The 20,859-nt window shown below is 40.7% G+C and overlaps 1 protein-coding gene across 1 annotated transcript in view; it reads right to left on the reverse strand.

The window, feature by feature from the left end:
- Positions 1-481: 481 nt before the first annotated feature.
- Positions 482-20,859, reverse strand: part of TGFB2 (transforming growth factor beta 2) — a 76,977-nt gene continuing 56,599 nt past the window's right edge. Inside the window, exons 3-7 of the mRNA XM_030557489.1 lie at positions 10,285-10,417; positions 10,059-10,169; positions 7,975-8,152; positions 6,701-6,854; positions 482-4,207 (exon numbers count right to left, since the gene is read on the reverse strand). Of these exons, the coding sequence (XP_030413349.1) occupies positions 4,049-4,207; positions 6,701-6,854; positions 7,975-8,152; positions 10,059-10,169; positions 10,285-10,417 (735 nt within the window). The 3' untranslated portion in view covers positions 482-4,048. The remainder of the gene's footprint in view (positions 4,208-6,700; positions 6,855-7,974; positions 8,153-10,058; positions 10,170-10,284; positions 10,418-20,859) is intronic.

Consider the following 20,859-nt stretch of genomic DNA (forward strand, 5'->3'; position numbering starts at 1 on the left):
ATGGTAGTCTCTGTAGAGAGGTTCTAGATTGATTGTGTGTGGCACAGATCAGGGTATGGCCCCAGCAGTGAGGAGGTGAAACGGGTTTACAATCCCACTGCCTATGTTGTAACTATGAATACAGAAGACTTTACTCTCCAGGACTGTAAATCCAGAACACCTTTTGCTGGCACTACATTCACCTGGAACAATTTTCTGTCAATCAATATGCCTGTATTTATACTGCAGTGAAAGGAAAAAAGCACTGCATGGATTATGTAATCTTTGCACTAAAACAGCAAAGAAGCGATCCATCCATACAGAGCACAGTTTTTGTTAGATTCACACCACAGAATACAATTTGAAGAGCAAGTATGCAAAAATTACTTTCCACATTAGGCTGAGACATATAGTATTGAACTGAGGGATTTCTTATGTCAGAAGAAGACTGCCATACGAATGCGACATAAGCATATAATTGAAATAATTTATTTACCACTAGAGCACCACAAAAACAGACATACACTGTGTTAAAATACAAGGTAATCAGTCATCAAAATACAACACAGCTGTTTTTATGTTCCTTTTTTTTAAAACCATGCCATCCGTACAACTGTATTGCTGCTAAACACACAAAAAATGCTGTCCTAACCCAACCAGCTGAGTGCTAAGATTTGTCCCTCAGCCCCACCCCTTCTCTTTGAGTCTGATCCTGTGAGGTACTGAGTATCTCCTGCCCAGTGCTAAGTATCCTTAATTCCCACCGTCTTCATTGCAAACTAAGGAAATCAGCACCTGACAGAGGGGCGCCATAGTATGCCCCTCTGTGCCTCTTTATTTCCACTTACACCTCATTCTGAGGCTTTGCGCTGAACTTAAATGGCACCAGGGCCTTCCTCGCGCTGGCCCTCTCCAGTTTCACCCCAAAGGAGCTCTGTCTGCACTTTGTAGGATCAGGCCCAATGTCCTTATTCACTAACGGGAAATATATGTCTAAAAATAAACCAAAAAAAGGAAAGATTTAGGAGCTGTAAAATAGAACGTTTCAAATACTATCAGTGCATTTCTGAGTAAAAAATACAAAACAAAACTTCATCCAATTTGGGGAAAGTGACCTAACGTAATTACAAGGCATTATACACAGATTTTTTAAAACATATCCACCTCCCAGGCCCAAACTTTTGGCTGTGTCCAGCACACGGTAAGTTGTTGTACACTAATGGCATCTCAGATCCCGCTATTTCAAATCATCAAGCTTCAATACCAGGTTTTTGCCGCATTTAAATTGATAATGGCAAGTTTGGTTTTTTTTTAATTGCCCAGCCCTTGTCTCTTCCTCCCGAGCCACAGAATTCTGATATTGAAGCTAATAAAACAGATTAGGGCTAAATGCTGCAAAGGCCAGCAGTCCCAGTGCTTTCTACCTCAATGAGCTTCGTTTATTTCCACGGGTCTCTTCAGGATAGTAAACATCGCTCCTGCAAGTGTTTGTAGGATTGGACCCTTCATTTGTTAATTTCAATTTGCTAAATAATAAATACTACTAGAAGAACCACACACACATACAAACCCTCATATACCTCCTTTGCACTGAGACAATGGGCAGGGTCAGATTATTCGCAGGGCTACATTTCGATCTCAGCAATGAGCACAGGCTCATTTAATGGGAACTGTCTGTGCAAATCAAAGAGGTAAAATCCAGACCTTGAGCCTGATTCTCCACTATGTTACTTCAGTTTTACAGCAGTGCTGCTCTGCTAAAGTCAAGGGAGTTACACTATCCTAAATTCAAGTGAACACACTGGAGGATCAGGCTCCTAATGTTTTGCTTTAAAGCTTGAAATTCTGACCCCATTTCAGTCAGTGGCAAAATTCCCATCAACTTAAATGGAGCCAGGATCTCACCCTAGGTCCTGTTCCTGTATTGGATTTGAGGGAATGTTCCCTTTACATCCAATTGTCATATTTCCTTGCACAGGCTTCAAGCTTTGCCATTGAGAACAACTTATACTGTGAAATCAATTGAACTGTTCCTTGTCATGGTTTTTACACATCTTTGTCTAGCTTAGGGATCTGTTGCTATTAATTTATTTTTAAACAGCGTGTACGATGTAGATCTTTTTTTTACTCCCTCTGGAATACGCTGAAGATTGTTAGGGCCCAAAGGAGTTTCCTAGGAGACTTACGTTCCTTTTTTTCAGAAAGAGGAAAAAAAAAAGGTGTTATCTGAAAGGAAAAAAAAAAGATTAAATGAAGACATAGAGCCCGATCCTCCAAATCCTTCCACATGCCAACGCTCACTAGGCCTCATCTGATGCCATAGAAGTCAATGGCAAAACTTCTGCTGACCTCTGTGGGAGAAGGATCACTCCCATAGACTAACTGCAGGTGAAAAGTCACTGCTGTGCCAAAGGCCAACATAAGGCCTCTGAACTGATTAAGTCCCACTCAAGCCTTGTTATTAGGGCTTCAGTCCTGGCCCTCTGCACAGTAGAGAATTTCACTTGTGTAAGGGTTTGTAGGGCTGGGCCCTAGCCTCGTATCACTTAGGCTGCAAAATCCTTTCTTGAAAATCTTGCTCCTTTATCCATCTGCTTGACTGTCTTTAGCCGAGAAAATAAAACAAAACTGGGTTTAAAACTCAGAGTCGCATTACGATTCACTGCTACAAATGTGGATGAACTAGGATGTGGGAGAAGGGAAGAGGAGAATATTTTAATCCATTCTTTTTGTAAAACAAAAAACAAATGGAGTCAGGTAGCTTATGTCATAATGATGAACAATATACAAAGCACAGGTATAGCAAATTATTATAAAACATGTATTTGTAGTGCAAGTCAAAATATAGGGACTCTACTCATACTGGCCAGCTAGAGGGAAACACATGACTGAGTGATCAAAAAGAGCCCCAAATTCAAATTCAAACTCATGAGAGTTGACAGTATTACAGAATACAAAAATATGGTGAAAATTTACACATTACACATAAAGTACTTAATTTTTTTAATAGTTTACAACAGAGATCTACAGATATGTTTCCAATTAAGCTGGCTTTTACTACCCACCTATTGTAATACTATAGGTATGGTTACATATACCAAAAGAACAAAACATCCCATAGCATAGCTATACAGCAACATATTAAGGTCTGAAGATTAGACCAGTACATGTTAAATATTTCACTGGTTTACTAAACTGACATTTTAATCATTTACAGTAAAAAAAAAATCTTATAGACTTGTCTTTGAGACTGAAACAGAGCGTCCTTTATTAGTAAGTTTTTCAGTATTTAAAACAAGGGTTTGAGACCTTACAAGAAGCCTCCCTAGGTCGCTGGCATATAAAATAAGGCATTTTTAAGGCAGATTTTTTCAATAATGTAATAACTGACTTCTGTTTTAATTGAACTAAACTAACTATTATTTTCAGGATCTTTTGCGCTTGAGTTCCCCTAAGCATTAAACATATTTCTGGTAGTTTATTTGGTCTCCACTTTGTCCACATTTGTTTCTTTTTTTCCAATGGCGAAGAAATGTTCATGTGATAGTTTCTACATACAAATAAATAATGCACTGTTAACACTAAAACTAAAAAGAATGAGTAGGATGTCTATCGCATAACAATACAGAGAGATCAAGTAAGGCATGGGACAGATACAGCAACTCCACTTAATGGGATTTTCCTGTTTTTTTCCTTTCACATAGTAACACTATTCTTCCAGTGTTTATTTTTTAAAAGGTGTGGTTCTTTTTGTTTTTGTTGTCGTTGTTGTTGTTTTTGGTTTTTGTTTGCTTCTTGTCTATCTCACTAACTGAGTAGGTGAAATGTAGGATAAAGACCTTCAATGTTTTGTTTCAGATGCCAGTTTTAAAAAAACAAAACAAACAAACTTTCAAACAGTTCGGACTAGTACCGCTTTTCTTCTTCTTTTTAGGTTTTTTTTTTTAATTTTTAATTTTTTTATTTTTTTAACACTGATGAACTTAGGTTTTTTTTCTTTCTTAATCTCTTTTTCTTTCTTCCTTGGTTATTTTTACGTATTTGTTTATTGCTGTTTCAGGGACTTCTTTTAGCTGCATTTGCAAGATTTTACGACCATGTTGGAAAGTTGTTCAATTTTGGGCGTTTTGCCAATATAGTACAGGATGGTGAGGGGTTCTAAATCCTGGGACACGCAGCATGGAGAGGCAGACGCTTCTGGATTTATGGTGTTATACAAACTAAGTACCTAGAAGAAGAAAAAAAAACTGTGATGAAAACATTTATCATTGTGTCCACATAATCAATGCCTATCTCTGTCTCTAGCATCACTTGCTCCGATAGAGCCAAAGTCCAGTGAAATCAGTGGAAAGACTCCCATTGACTTTGATACTCTTTGGATCAGGCCTGTAGCCCTGGTCACACTTTACACTTTAACAATAGATCTCATCCCATTTGTCTCCCTTGCCAAATATAACTTTATGCCTTCTACCTCACTCACCCTATGCCCATCATCAATAGATACCAACATACACCAAGATATCCTTTCCTGCTTCAACAGACTTCTAAAAACTTGGTCCATAGCACTTTCCATCTAGAAATACCATTCCAAACTCTGTTTGGTTTTGTATTGTGTTGTGCCAGCTTGTAAACCATCAGGGGTATGGCCTCTGGCAGGGATAATTCACTGTACAACACTGACTTCACAAATTATAATGAATAACACATTTGGTGCTGATGCTCAGCATTCTTTTGCTTTGGGGATCTCTCATACCCTTGAGGTGCTGTCCTCTTTATTTAGATTGTTAGCTTCTTGGGACAGAGGCCCTGTCCTCTTACTTGGCTGCAAAATACCATGCAATAAAATGATATAAGTAAATAACAATGTGTGCGCAAAACTTCTATTAATGGTAAATAAGCTTAGTCAGAGTTGAACGGAAAGGTTTTTTATCTGCCAAGAACTGAGTTAAGTTCACTTTCTACTATGTTTTTAAAGTGTCAGTGATATACAGTAATCAATTGCTGGAGGAGAAAGGCACAACACTAAACTCAGGTCTTGGCAGGTGAGTAAGACAGGAAATTATTTTTAAACGATTTTATTTGCACATACATTGACCTGATTTGTGCACAGATATGGGGATTTGAGGGAACAATGGACTTATGGGTATTTTTCTAGGGACATCCATGGAAACTACTTTGGAAATTCAGCCCTTTAAATCTACATGTATTAGATGTACATTCTGTACGTTACATTCTGTTAACGTGATGGGCAGTGAAAGAGCCATATTTATGCTTTCAGATTTTAGTTGACTGTTAACTGGTTTTGCAAGTGCATCAAAGGGAGAAGCGAACCCTTCACTGAGTTAGACATTGCTTTGTTTTTCTCCCATGCTGCTGTGTCCACTATTGCTGCTATGGATTAATTGTGACTTTGATCGCAAAACTCGCCTGGAACCAACTATGGCCAGGTTAGCAGTTTTCATGCCACATTAGATTCACATGCAGAACAGTTTTCTCTAAGAGAAGTATATAGGTTACCCACTGATGATACACAGGTATTTCCAAGGATGCCATTAATGTGTTAGTTAAACACTAAGTGACCTTTTCCCAGAGCTTCAGCACAGCGTTCGCAGCTGAGACAGAAGTCCTGTTCAATGCCGCAACACTAAATACTTTATTAAGCAACCTCTAACTTGTTGGGTAACTGTCCAAACCACATATTTGTGACCATGACAGTTATTCTTCCTTCTTCCTTAAAAAACAAGTGCTGCTCCAAACTTTGCATACTACTTCTGTGTATCAGAGGGAATTTGTACTCTCTTGCATCTGAGCCTGTTGACTCCGCCGGACTACACTGATGCAGCCAGCCAGCCACACATATGCAGTGCATATATACTAAATTGTTTATATTCAAGATCAACACAGGCCTGGACTATAAGATTTTCTCACACTAGAGAAAGCAAGATTACTGTTCAATGTGCTGTAATCCAATTGCTTGCTAATGCTAATCTGATATTTTAAAGAAGGCTTGAGGAATGGGAGCCATTATTCTGGTTTGAATCCAGCTGCAGATTCCATGGTACAATCAGGAAACAAGTTTAACTTTTCACATTTACTGAAACTTAAAAGTAGAACAAAAAATAGGGAATAAATCACATCTATTCAATTTTCATGAAATTTGTGAAAGGTGGCAGATCAAAGGTGGAAACCAAATCCCTCCAGTTATCCAAACAATAGGTAAGGTCCAGGCAGTGGCAGTGAAAGCTTCCCCACGCAGATACCATGCTTTTGCAACTTGGTAAGTGGAAGAAAGAGAATCCTTAGTGGAAGCTCCATTTTCTTGGGTAGCCTAGCAAAACTGGAACATGTTAACCTCCAGAGACAGCAAGGCAAGGCCCAGTTTGTCAGTGGGGAAGATAAGGCACTCTCTTCCTGATGTTTATGACATACATGATGCATCCATATATCACAGCGATGGGCTCACAATTAAGATGAAATTCACTCCCAGGCAGAGGGCCAGCACAAGGTCACATAAGTCCCACTTAATCTCTAAATAAAGGCCTTCACTGGTCCCCTCTGCAGGGCTGAATTTCACCCTAAGAAAGTCATTAAAATAATATATTTTGCACTGTGAAAGCTTTTGGCATTTGGTGGCAATGATAATATAATTCAAGCCAAGGCTTTAACATAGATGTTCTAATACAAGTCACATGAATCAAAGTTCTCAAAAGGCAGGACTTACTCTGCTGTGCTGAGTATCTGAGCTCCATAAATATGGGCAGGCTCCTGCACAAAAATTAGCATTATACCCTTTAGGTTCATGAATCCATTTCCAACCAAGATCCCTCTTGAAGTCAATATAAAGTTGACGCAGGCAGCAATTATCCTGCACATTTCTGGAAATAAAAATACAGTCAGATGCATTGTTCAGAACCACAATGTATGTGTGTGTGTGTGTGTGTGTGTGTGTGTGTGTGTGTGTGTGTGTGTGTGTGTGTGTGTGTGTACGGGGGCGGGGTGGGAGGGTAGAGTGGGAGGGAGAATCTATTTAATTGCTTCCTTCATAATGCAATGCTTTACAGGTGAGCTCACCCCTGACTCTCATACTAATTCAAACTGTAAGATTCCATACAGTGCCCAAGCAATGATTTCAATTCCAAGTACAAAGGCCCAAATGCTGGTTGCACTGAAGTTAGACCCATAATTGCCTCACTACTGATGTTAAGCTACGATTTGACAGGTTATCCCATGTACAGGGGAAACGCTCATCAGTCACTAGTCTACCAGTGTTGAATCAGAGGCATATATTTGAGAAGTTAATCTACAGTTGTCTCCTGTGTGGAAACAACAGTGCCTGGGAGACTTAAGATTTTGTGGCTCTGCAACAGAGAAATGTGCAGGGCAGCTGACCAACCCCTATAGAATTATGTGACTCAGCTGTAATTCTTTAAACCATGAGATACTGGCAGAATCTACACTCATGGGATTCAAGAAGAAAAAGAAACAATTACTTGGAAACCAATAGAAGCTCTGAGCATACTGAAATCCAATGCTTAGCCACAATTATTTTTGCTCGCATATACAACGGTTTGCCAGACTTAACATTAGGAAGGATTGTTCCCCCCAGGTCATACAGGTACAGACTCGGCCAAGGTGAACTTCCTCTGAGGAGGTTAGCATCCTCACATGAACTATTTCCTGTGATTACATGACCGATGCGGTTGGGGACTAGTACTGGTGGATCTTGATTTCCTGTTTTCTAAAGGTCATGAGTGCTCTCAACTCTTATTACCTTCAATAGGAATTGAGGGTAATCATCTCCTATTAGGTTCAGATCCCACACGGACACGTCAGTTTTACTATAGACTGACCTAACCCGTCTGAGAACACGGGGCAGAGTTGTGTGTTAACACCTAGTGAAAAGAAATTTATCAAATCAGGTTAGAAACAACCCAAGTTATGCCTTTAGGCGTGTAGGAGTCAATATAAGTAAGTTGACTTTATACATATATTTACCTGAAACAATAGGCAGCATCTAAAGCACGCTTCTTCCGCCGACTGGGCTGTTGCGACTCAAGTCTGTAGGAGGGTAATAACATTAGCAGGAGATGTGGGGTCTTCCCACTGTATTTTTTCCTACTGGACCTGAAAGTTTTCCCATCACCACTGGAATATATGTAGGAGTCATCAATACCTTCAAAAAATACATTTTGGTGATAAACATTGTGTTGCTGTTTCTTCACAAATTATATAAACCATCTCTTTAAAAAAATCTCTTTCTTAGAAAACTGGTGGTGAGGACATCAGGTGGGTGTGTCATGGGGGCAGGGAATCACAACCTAAGAGCTCTGCATTAAGGTATATATAGTATCACGTACCCTCATGTTTGACATATTGGCCTTCCCCCAATTTTAGTCTATCTAAATGGCTTTTTGAAGTCAACTAATGGATCTATCAAAATTAGTGATGGAAAAGACTTATTGGATCATCTATCCACGTGGGAAAGTCCACTTTGTCTAAGCTAGTTTTAAATGACCTGCATGATGATGCTTTTGCCACTTTGTGTGGAAGACTAATCCAATGGCTCTCTCTCTTTTCAGATTCATGGCTTTTAAGGCCAGAAGACACTGTTAGATCATCTCCTGACATTTCACATACACTTTTCTTTGCTTAATTTCATTCCATTATTCCTATTTTACCCCTACTGTGCCATCTGAGCAATTCCTCTTAGTTTCTCATTTTTATATTTTTCAAATGCTTGTATGCTTTTTTGTCCTATCTTCCATAGTCTTCTATATTACTAACCAGTACATATTATTTTGTTTTGCTAATCTTCCTTCATAAATCAATCCTTCCAGCCCCTTAATCTGGTACATATCTGACAATGGGGACTTTAAAATAAATTTACTGGAACTAGAGACCATTGATATTGGGATTAATTAAATTTTTTGGAAGCTATTGACAATGGTCTTAGATCACTACTTGTCTTATTCAGTATGACAAAGGACTTCAATAGATACAACAGAACTTTGGCGAATACAACACTGTAGGTCATTTATACAACTTTGGCACATACTGTATAGTTTTTCCTCAAATGATCTATGCTACAGTTAGAGTTAAGGCATATTGAAAAGTTACATCAGAGATATAAACAAGTGAAAACACCCAGGAGCAAGAGGAGGTGTTAGCATCCTGCAATGATGTGGGAGTCCATTTGAAGGTACTCACAAATAGCAGGGCCTGATACGGTTTTACATCAGCAGCAAAACAATTACCCTTCCAAAAACAGTGTCTTGTGATCAGCCAAAACAGTGTTTGGCACCAGGACATTCTTCATGTTATGTGAATGGCTCTTCTGTCCACCAAATTCAAGATGACATTACTCATTTGTTTGGGGAAATGGAAAGCCAAACACCTGACTACTGCCTTGCCTATACTAGAGAAATTTACCATGCTAAGAACTGCTTAGTCCCTCTTGCACACTTGTAAAACACATCACGTTCACAGACAAAAGTGCTGCAAACAGTTTGCTCTAAACATTGTCTGGATTAGACCTGCCTACACCAGGGATAATCAACGGTTTAGTCTGCACTACTATAGCATGCACCATTTTAGTGCCAGTGTGGACAGCAATAAAATAGTTCAGACTGAAACAGTTCAGTCAATACTGTCAGCTCAGTTATGTCCCATAGTGCACTGGTGATTTCAAGATCTCCCAAAATCCACTGTTTTGGGACCTGTGCCTTGAATTGTGAGATAGATACCAATAGAGCATTGAAGGTAAAATGGTTTGGAACAGGCTAGTATGGATGCACTGAACCATTTGTGCTTATGGCAGTGCAATCTCTTCGATTTAGTTGTGGACCAGTTACATTTTACAGTGTTAACATGGCTTTACCCATGTGTCCTCAATCATCCCATTCCCCCCAGCAAAGAGTCAAAGCTCTTTAGTTCATCATCCTCAGGCCCCCACATCAGTTATATTTTATATTTTACAGAAACCATAAAAAGTTCTTTATTTCTATCTTTTAATCAGCAAACATCACCGCCCTTTGTACACCCTCCCACCCCTCCCTCGTTTTTTGTTGTTGTTTTGTTACCTGCAAATCTTGCTTCTAGCTCTTCACTTTTATTTGGGATGATATAATTATTTGAAGGCACGAAGGTGCAGCATGGACAGTGTAAACTTATCTTAAATCCAAAGTTCCTCTCTGCAAAACATGAAAGTGAGGGGGATCATTTTTACATCTGGAATGACCCTGAAATAATTCAGGTAATGAAGGAAGAGTTGGAGCGGGAAGGCAAGAGAAGAGCATTTCTCATCACCTTTATGATGGAGCCATTCGCGTACAGCTTCAGTGACATCAAAAGACAGCCATTCCCCTTCAGCTCGTGTTTTAACTACCTTGCTATCAATGTAGCGCTGTCCTGGCGAAGGTAGTTCTTTGGATTTAACAACCTGAAAGAAACAGTAAACAAGTCAAGACTCTGTAGATTACAGTTTTGCAGACTTATCAAAATGGACATTCTATAAGAGCTTAACATAACACAGTGGGTATGCTAATAAATAACGTAACAGCAATCTACACATACACAGGGTAGACAGACATTCAGGCATTTGACACAAAAATGTATACTAAGCAGTGGTGCAGGATAAGGCTCTATCTCTATAGGACACTTGCTGTTGACTTCAGAGAACATAGGAACAGGGACTAAGTCATCTGCACATTGTGGTAAAAGTGACATGAAAGATACTGGCAAATGAGGTCTTTTCATCTCGATTTCTATTATTCTGTTCCAGAACCAGTAGTGCATATGGTCGACCACCAGCTACTCTATAGTTCTGCGTAGTCATAGGGAAATGGCAGTTGCCAAGCTGCAGTTCATATCTATCCCTAATGCAACATGTCTTACCTCTAATATACTTGATGCTTCAATAAAGGGTGAGGAATCCCCATATTTGCACCTAGACTTTCAAAGTATTTTCCTGGGTAGACTTACGTAATCAGCTTATATCCGGAAACAAAAACACTGTCTTCCACATAGTTCTCCAAGGGAAATCTAGAGAAATGACAGCAACAAAATGCTGCCCTGCACTACAATACTGCAGAAGTGGTGGAGCAATGGGAATAAACTCCAACATTTAAGTTAGCGAGGACAGTCTACCATTGGCCATAATACATAGGTTGAGTAAATTAACACATACACACCTTAGGCTAAAAGAAAGCCTATTGGTGCTTTGTACATTGATGATACTGTTATATTCTTCAAGACCAGTTCATCTTTACATAAATATTACCTTGTTAGAGCTACTAATGTCTACTCTGACTCAGGGTTACTGTCCACATGAATGTTCATTGTATTACAGACAACTGCAAGAAGATGTAGCTTATACAGCTGTGTGTAGAGGGTGCAGCAATATAAAGCAGTGTAAATCCTAGTTGAATATCGCCTTTTATTGGTACTGTTTAAGATGCTTTTTTTAACACAAATTTTCATTCCAACTTAGTTTGTATTTTATGCCAACAGGTTTATCACAACCTGGTACTGAGCACACACCTCATTAAAAAAAAACTTTTTCTACCTATATAAGATGTTGCAGCACATTTCCAGATTCTCAAGTGCAACAAATTCTTCCCCTTATTTCCAAACGACTGAGCAATCACCGCATTGCATACAATCTCAGATTCCCTCCATATCTAGGAAGGAAAACTTGGGCTTATGGCTGTCTGTGAACTGCCCAGTTCCCCAGCATTACTACACTGATGATTTTTTTGATTCAGGGAGCTGGAATGTCATGCCATGTTAAGTACATTTTAATCAAGAACTAATGATAACATCAGTTTGCACCCATTGGTATGCTAGCTCCATGACTTAGATTTTTTTGCCACAGTCTGGGTCCATCTCTAAAATGAATGATTGATAGACATATTCATTTTTCCATCCTGTGTTCTCAACCCAAGTCAGCACTTTGTTGGCACATAATCAGCACATGAAATGGTAAAATTAACCTGAAAAAATCATGGACAACAGGCAAGAAAATAGGCCATGTGATTGAAGTAGGCTCTTCATCATGAAACAAAAGGAATTAGTCTACTCTCTAAGGGTCAGTATTTCTCCACTGACTTCATTGGAGCCCCTGCATGAGTCAGAGAATTGTATTTGGATCTCTCCACTCAGAGAGCAGCCCTTGCACTGAACTTGTCTCTTGACAAGAACAACAGTATGGTAAGTTCTTTCTCGAAGGCAGGAGCATTTCTTCCTCCCCCAGACTTCTACTGGAGGACTGAGAGAGAAGGGATACACAAGAAGCTATTGGTCCAATCCTACAAGCTGCTGAGCCCCTCCCAGAAATGGGTGAACTCCTTCAATGGGCGCAGAGGGCATTCAGCACCTCTCAGAATGAGGGCCTATTTTTTCACAATGCATTCTTCAAACTAAGCATTCACAAAACTATACAGCAAGAGAATGAAGGCAGCAAAGAGGTTCCCATTCCTCAGCTGTGCCCGAGGGCTGAGTGAATTAGTATTATTTACAGCTGTGAAAATCCAATGGTAGCACAGATATAACTTTGGGTTCCCTTGGAATTTTACTGGGTCAGTTCCAGTGTTCCTAAGAAGAAGACACAGCTGTCATGCTGCATGGATGGATGGATGCTTCTCAGAAGAGAGCTGAAGAGGACCCAGGACTTCAGCTCATCTCCGCCCTTCTGTGCAGTCACACCTCACAGCAGGTTTGACTCTTCATATCATCATATGTCTCTAAAGTATGAAACATGCAAAAAGCCATTTGCTAATGCAAGTAGATTTGATATGGTTGCCCTGAGACTAGTTCAGGCTCTTCAGGTGGGCCCTGAGAGAGTAGAGGGGACTGGCCAAGGGAGAGAACCAGTCCCCAAAGAGCTTGTCTTCCTACCCCCTTTCTTCCCTCTCCCCCATGACAGCCTGCTGGCAAGAGAAACACTGTGAAAGGCATGTATCAGCGACTATCAGTATTCACCAGGCATAAGAGACAGAGTGTATTTCACTCAGTGCGCTGAAAGCCAATCTTGCTCTCAGAACTGAAAGTGTTATGAGAAATGTGTAGAAACAGTAGACTGGGAATAATTCAGTGTGAAGGTTACATGACCATTATTATATTATTGGATCAGGAGACTTATCTCCTCATTCCATTCACAGCATCTGCAGGAAGAACAGAAAGCTATGGCACCTCAGGCCAGGTTATTAATGCGCAAGCTAAGCAGTGCTCAGCTAACCTATGTTATCAGTATAACTGGTTAAGCAGTCAGGCTAGAGCAGTACTCGGATGGGAGGCCTCCAAGCACTACGGGTGCTGCACTGAGTGATACTGGTGAATCAGCAGGAGTGTTCCTCTCTTCCCTCTAGGTTGAATCAGCACTCCCATATGGTGTTAGGAAGATACGTAAATCAGTGCCTTGACTGCTGGTGATCAAGAAAGACCCCATGAAATTTTCTTCCCTGAGAGGTAAGGGCACACTAGCCCCACTGTGCCAGCCAAATACCAGTATGGATCATTACAATCTACTGATCAAAATTCCTCCTGCATTTTCAATTAAATAAAGTATTCTTCACTTCCTTTCCTACACTGCAGCACAGTATTGTTGTGCACTCTGACACAGCCACCCAGCAGGAGACAAAAAAGTGACTCCTCCTTCTAGATAGTCTTTGGAATCTTTACAGGAAAAAAGTAATGATTGGTCTTGCTTTGAGCAAGGGGTTGGACTAGATGACATCCTGAGGTCCCTTCCAACCCTGACATTCTATCATTATAAGTTCTATAACTGAATAGAGATGATAACACTTCACAGTCTCTCTCCCATCTTCCCCGTTGTCCTTTTCTCATACTTTTTGCTGTGCACTTTATTTCTGGTCATACTCCATACTGGCAACAACCTCTCCACTTCCTGTGCACTAGGACCGGCCATCTCTGTTACATACTCTTTAAAGTCCATTCCTTTTGGGAAGCTTTTCTTTCTATGCTGCTCTGCCCTCTGACAATGTCTCAGCACCTCCTCTGTCCTGAAATATTGTCTTGTCACTTGCATTTGCATGAGTTAGATGATGAGTCTTTGGGGCAGGGACCCTGCTTGTTTAAATTATCTGCAAAGCACCATGTAGTTCCACATACTAATGGAGAATAGAAGAAAATAAGTGGAGTGAGAAAGGAAAGACATAAATGACTCCGGGGATGCAGAGAGGGGCGTTGAGGTAAAATCCCCACTTCACAAAGCAATCACTTCACATGTTCCTCTAGCATCTCCCCTAATCCCTCCCCTTGAACAGCTACAAAGAATCTGATTTTCATTTGGATCCCAACCTTTCTTTGTGCATTATCACCTGCGTGTGAAGGTGATAGATTCAATCACATGCAGGCTTAGGAGACAGAATTTACATGTACAAAAAGCCATCACCCACATGTACTAGCGACACATTTGATCATCTGCACACATGGGTAAGTGACGATGCTCAAAAGCATCCATGCACAGGTCTGTGCATACACAGCTTTATTGGTGTACGAGTGAACGACGCCTTTGAAAATCAGGCCCAAGCTATGCAAAAGGAGAGTGAAAGTTCTGTGAAATACCTGCAGTTTATAAAGATATGTGTGTGAATGATCTTGTGTGTGTATAAAGTGCTTTTTTGGTCTAGCTTTCATGTGGGCTCGCACAGTTGTGATTTTAAAAAGGGTTACTGCACAGCAGCATGGTATGCAAGTGAATGTGGTAATGTGATGGAAAAATTACCCAGGTAAGAGGACTGTATCCAGTAAAGTTCTGGACAATTACACATAGTATCATTTTTATTTGGTAGTATTGCTTTGACATCTGAAAGCAATTTCTCGTTTTTTCCCTGCTCTCCTTTTGTGTACGGTATCCCTCTGTAAAGGCAATGGCTGGGATAAATGTCTTTGTTAATCTCTTCAAGATCCCCATTACTGTTGTATCTGAGCGCCTTATAATCTTTAATGTATTTATCCTTAAGGGATGGGATTATTCTAGATCAGAGGTTCCCAAAGTTGGGCCATGCCTTCAAGGGCTTGTTTTCTATGGCACTGTTAAAAAAAAAATATTCTGGACCAAGTGTCTTTTTACAAACTCATGAATTGAGGGCACTTTGACAAAACTCACAGGTGGTCTCTTGCCCAGTTGCCTATGCTTTACATCGGGTATGATCATGTACTATCAGGACCCTGTGAAAGAAACACACACACACTAGTTTATTTGTAAAGGCTGATGGAGCAGCATAGTCAGAAACATGCATAAGACCTCATCTACTTAGACATGTTTAATGAACCCTAACTCATGCTGATGAGCACTCGCAGGACTAGTCTCAGGCTTGGTCTACACTATGTGTTTAAACCGATTTTAGCAGCGTTAAACCTATTTAACGCTGTACCCGTCCACACTACAAGGCCCTTTATATCGATATAAAGGGCTCTTTAAATCGGTTTCTGTACTCCTCCCCGACGAGAGGAGTAGTGCTAAAATCGGTATTACCATATCGGATTCGGGTTAGTGTGGCCGCAAATCAATGGTATTGGCCTCCGGGCAGTATCCCACAGTGCACCACTGTGACCGCTCTGGACAGCAACCTCAACTCCGATGCAGTGGCCAGGTAAACAGGAAAAGCCCAGCAAAATTTTGATTATCATTTCCTGTTTGCCCAGCGTGGAGCTCTGATCAGCACGGGTGGCGATGCAGTCCCAAATCCAAAAAGAGCTCCAGCCTGGACCATACGGGAGATACTGAAACTGATCGCTGTATGGGGAGACAAATCTGTTCTATCAGAGCTCCATTACAGAACATGAAATGCCAAAGCGTTTGAAAAAAAAATCTACAGGCTACACAGTGCTGCGTGACAAGCGTAACGGGAAGTCAGAGACTCAAATGGACGCTCATGGAGGGAGGGAGGGGGTATTGAGGACTCCAGCTATCCCACAGTCCCCAGCAGTCTCCGAAAAGTATTCGCATTCTTGGCTGAGCTCCCAATGCCTGTAGGTTCAAACACATTGTCCGGCGTGATTCAGGGAATAATAGCTCATCAATTTACTCTCCCCCCCCACGTGAAAGAAAAGGGAAAGAAATCATTTCCTGACTTCTTTCAATGTCACCCTGTCTACTGAATGCTGCTGGTAGACACGATGGGGGGTGCAGCAGGGAAGAGCAGTATCCGCTCCTCTCCCCTCCCTGGTGGCAGACGGTACGATATGACTGATATCCGTCGTCACCATCAGCCCGTGAGTGCTCCTGGCTTGCCTCCGGTGAGGTCAGCAGGGGGCGCCTGGGTAAAAATAGGAATGATTCCTGGTCATTCCCAGTAGATGAGACAGAACGGCTGGTAACCATAATCATACAACTGGGGGCTGAGCTCCATCAGCCCCCTCCCTTTCCTGTGTAAAGAAAAGATTCTGTACTGCCTGGACTATCATAGCAGCGGCATGCTGGGCTCCTCTTTCCCGCACCGCTTAATGTCCTGCCTGGACTGTCATAGCACGGGGAGGCTGCCTCCCCCTCATTTTATCTCACTAACAAGTCACTGTTTCTTATTCCTGCATTCTTTATAACTTCATGACACAAATGGGGGGGACACTGCCATGGTAGCCCAGGAAGGTTGGGGGAGGAGGGAAGCAACGGGTAGGGTTGTTGCAGGGGGACCTCCCGTGAATGGCATGTAGCTCATCATTTCTGGGGGATCTGACACGGAGCAGCTGTGCTCTCTGATACACTGCTTCTCTAGTACACTTGCCCCATATTCTAGGCAGGACTGACTCTATTTCTAGAAACCATAAAAGAGGGATTGACTCGGGGGAGTCATTCCCAGTTTTGCCTTTGCACCCCTGGCCAATCTCAGCCAGGGGCACCCATGATAGCAGCAGACAGTACAGAAGGACAGATAACCGTCATCTCATTGCCAATTTACACCAGCAGCAGACGGTACAGAACAACTGGTAACCGTTTCTGCTATCATGCAAAAGCAAATGAATGCTGCTGTGTAGTGCTAGAGTATAGCCTCTGTCCACGGCATCCAGTACACATACGGTGACTGTAAAAAAAAAAAAGCTGAACGGGCTCCATGGTTGCCGTGCTATGGCGTCTGCCAGGGCAATCCAGGGAAAAAGGGCGCGAAATGATTGTCTGCCGTTGCTTTCCCGGAGGAAGGAATGACTGATGACATTTACCCAGAACCACCTGCGACAATGATTTTTGCCCCATCAGCCACTGGGCTCTCAACCCAGAATTCTAAGGGGCGGGGGAGATTGCGGGAACTATGGAATAGCTACGGAATAGCTACCCACAGTGCAACGCTCCGGAAATCAACGCTAGCCTCAGACCATAGACGCACACCGCCGAATTAATGTGATTAGTGTGGCCGCATGGACTCGACTTTATACAATCTGTTTTATAAAACCGGTTTATGTAAAATCGGAATAATCCTGTAGTGTAGACATTACCCACAGTGATTTCAAAGGGGCTAGTCACAGGAATAAATCCTCATGGATGCAAGTAAGGGTTCCACAGTCTAGTCCTTTGCAGATTACATTAGTGCATCTTTGCAGAATACACCCAAGGCACTGTAAACAAATGGGGCATTCACATTTTTGCTGCTTATTGCCTACAAGACCCCAAAGTATTATATCTTATGGTGAAATTTTCTAGTGGTGGTAGCATAAGGACCAAAAAACTCCCCTTCTCTGCCATTCCCCATTCTGTTCTCGTTCCCACCAAACATGCTGCTATTTACTAATTCTATAAAGGGACTCACTATAAAGTTTGAACAGTTCTGAAGTAACCCTGAAGCTCAAAGGGGTGCATTCACTGCTCAGCGAGGAGGGATATATGTATGCATCTCCCCATCCATTGTGAAGACAGCAGGCTTTTCTGAGATTCTGGAATTACGAAGAGTAGGGTAAAGAGGGTTCAAATTTCATCACAGATAGAAATTAGAGGAAACTATAAATGCATTTCTAGTATAGGCTGTATTCTCAATTGCTGTTGCCACTCGTTCCGCTTTATTTTTACAGTGCATTAGCTTTTAAAAAGAAGACTTAAAAAAAATCTAGGAGAACAAGACAATTAGCTGAAATCATTAAAATCTTGGAAGATAAACCTTCTTAGTGTGTGTATGAGTACTCACTCCCAAGAAAGTACTGCATTTTTCAGTAAATAATGAGACAAAACATATCAGCTGCCAATGTAAATATTGAAGACAAGGATTGTCTTATTCTGTGTTTTGTGAAGCATTGTGTAAACTCACACTGCTATTTATATCATAATAAACAATAATGGAGAGTTTCTGAAAGTAGTAGAAATTCAACTCTTTTTTCAACCTAGACCAGATCTTAAGGTGGTGTAGAGCGGTGTGGCTCTGTTTCACACCAATGGAGTTATGCTGACTTCTGCCAGCTGAGGATCTGAATGTCTAACTTTTTAAGCAATGCAAATACAGAAATGCTCTGTTTTAACCTTTTTATTGGCCTTTTCACAGAACAAGTGGTGAAAATAGGGGATGAATGAATGACTTCTAAAACAATAACCATCTAAAACAGCATATTCCCTTCCCCCACACAGAAAAAGGTAAGAATCCCACAGACAGACAGAAACTCTCTTCAAATAATTAGAAACTCTCTTCAAATAACTAGAATTCCAAAAAGAAACTTTCTTAGAGTAAATATAGTTAAGCTCCAAATTAGATCCTGATCCTGCAAACACTCACTCATCTGGATAACTGTTCATACATAGATAGTCCTATTAAATTCAGTTGGACTATTCAACTGCACAGTTATCCAGAGGCATAAGGACTTCCAGGATATAGTGTAATCCTGGTATGGTGGATTGGCCAACAGCTGCTGGTATTCAGCCATTACATTACAAAAATGAAAGAACAGAAAAACTATAAACAAGTGTTCCTGGAACCTTGTAATTTATTACTAGGTAATTTTGGCTAATAAATCCATCACCTCCTTAAAAAACAAACAAAATCCCAACTGCAGTTTTACAATGACTATATACAAATGCAGGCTGATACAATGCTTTTTAACATCAATTAAAGCCTAGAAAACTCTGATCACATATCAAAGGCCAAGCTTTAACAATAATGAGGGTATTTTATATTTGGGGCTGGATATTATAGTCACTGAGTATTAGGAAACATTTTTGGCAATTTACCCTTCCTTTACAAAAATTGCTGGATAATTTTCAAAACACAAAAATCAAATGACAACCTTAAAATAACTATCTTGTCTGTTACGTTACCACCTTAAATAGGGTTGCAACTATAATCAATTAAGGTGGATTTTAGCTCTTTTTTTTTTGAAATAGCAGTGGGGGTATTCTCTTGTAAAAACCTGTCAATAATCTGTTTTCCCCTCTCCTGATGACCTCCTTCCAGATACTGTCGGCTCACTTATAACTTACTTCCTTCTGTCCTCTCCTCTGCTGCTTCAGACCTCTCAGACTGTTTTGTACTACAACATCTCGGCAGACTCACTAATTCTTCTCTTACTCATCAGTCAATATCCTTTACTTCATGGTCCTTCGTCAATAATGCAAATAACCTTCTTTCAACTTTTTATCCCTTGTACTGAACAGCCCTAAACAATGACCAATTGTGTACTGATATTGGTCAAGGGAAGAGCATGAGAGATTAGATTATTATGAACAACACTATGGCTGTAAATGATCACTCAGGATAACCTCTTTTACAGTTCACACTGTGATCTCAGGTAAGATGCCAAGAATGTACATGAATATACGTGAAAATGTTTCCAAGTTCTGACATATGAAGGTTTTGGTTCCTCTGAAGTGTGTGCCACTTGCTCCAGTGAATAAGAGACTCATTCCCTGTCAGATCCCAGATTTCACTGATATTCTCAGACTGTCCTCTTTGACTTCACCCCATTCTTTCTAAGGAGTAAGGGTGAGTAATCAACCTTCACCTTAGTCCTTAATTTTTCCTCACTCTACTACCGAATTCAGGAACTGAGATCAAAATCTTGCACTCTAGCAAGAAACAAATCTATATGTTTGTTGCAAACCACTTTCATCTCTTGATTGCTCATCTTCTTTTCTTTAATGATTCTGTGTGAAAGTTCATGTGGTAAATTAGCTGTGAAAAGCTTTTGCAGCACATTTCACAAGATACCCACTATCTGATAAAACTGATTTAAACGCATTTGCTTGTTTAGTAGTTCTCACCATTAGTGCAAGAGATCAATCATTTATTTGCTATAAGATTTGCTGCATCAATTTTCAAGATTTTTCTGGAACAGATTTTGCAAAACATTCAGAATCAGAGTCTGCTCTGATCCATACAACCCTATGCAATATTATAAAGCTATGAGGGTGTATGGCCCTGATCCAAAACCTCACTTGAAGTCAATGTGGGTCTTTCCACTGACTTAGTGGGCTTTGGACAGGCTCTAACTGAGGGCAGAATCTGGACCTTAGAAACTAACACATGAGGTGAAGAGTTCTTGCCAAAATACAAAAGTACAAAGTACTTGCCAAAATGTTTTGAAAATCTATAGTGATACATTTGCTTGGAACTTGCCAGACACGTTCTTCATGCAAGTTTCCAAATAAAGAGAACATATTGAACACAGACCCAAATCCACTTTATATCTAGGTGCAATGCAACTGCACTGAGAACATCTGCCTAGCTGCATTGTCATGCTAGTTGCTTTGAAGGTATGGAGGAGGGATGGAGGAGTGGTGAAAGCAGATCAAAAGGAAGCTGACCACCAGTTCAGGTGGTCATCGTGGACAGGTCTCTAAATGTGATGATACAGCACTGCATCATCTTGTGGTGATGGGATGAGCCATTCAGAAGACATCCCTATTCTCCAAGCAAGACTCTAGCCAGCCAAATGAAGGTTATGCAT

This window comes from Gopherus evgoodei, chromosome 3, assembly GCF_007399415.2.
Source record: "Gopherus evgoodei ecotype Sinaloan lineage chromosome 3, rGopEvg1_v1.p, whole genome shotgun sequence".
Taxonomy (NCBI): Eukaryota; Metazoa; Chordata; order Testudines; family Testudinidae; genus Gopherus; species Gopherus evgoodei.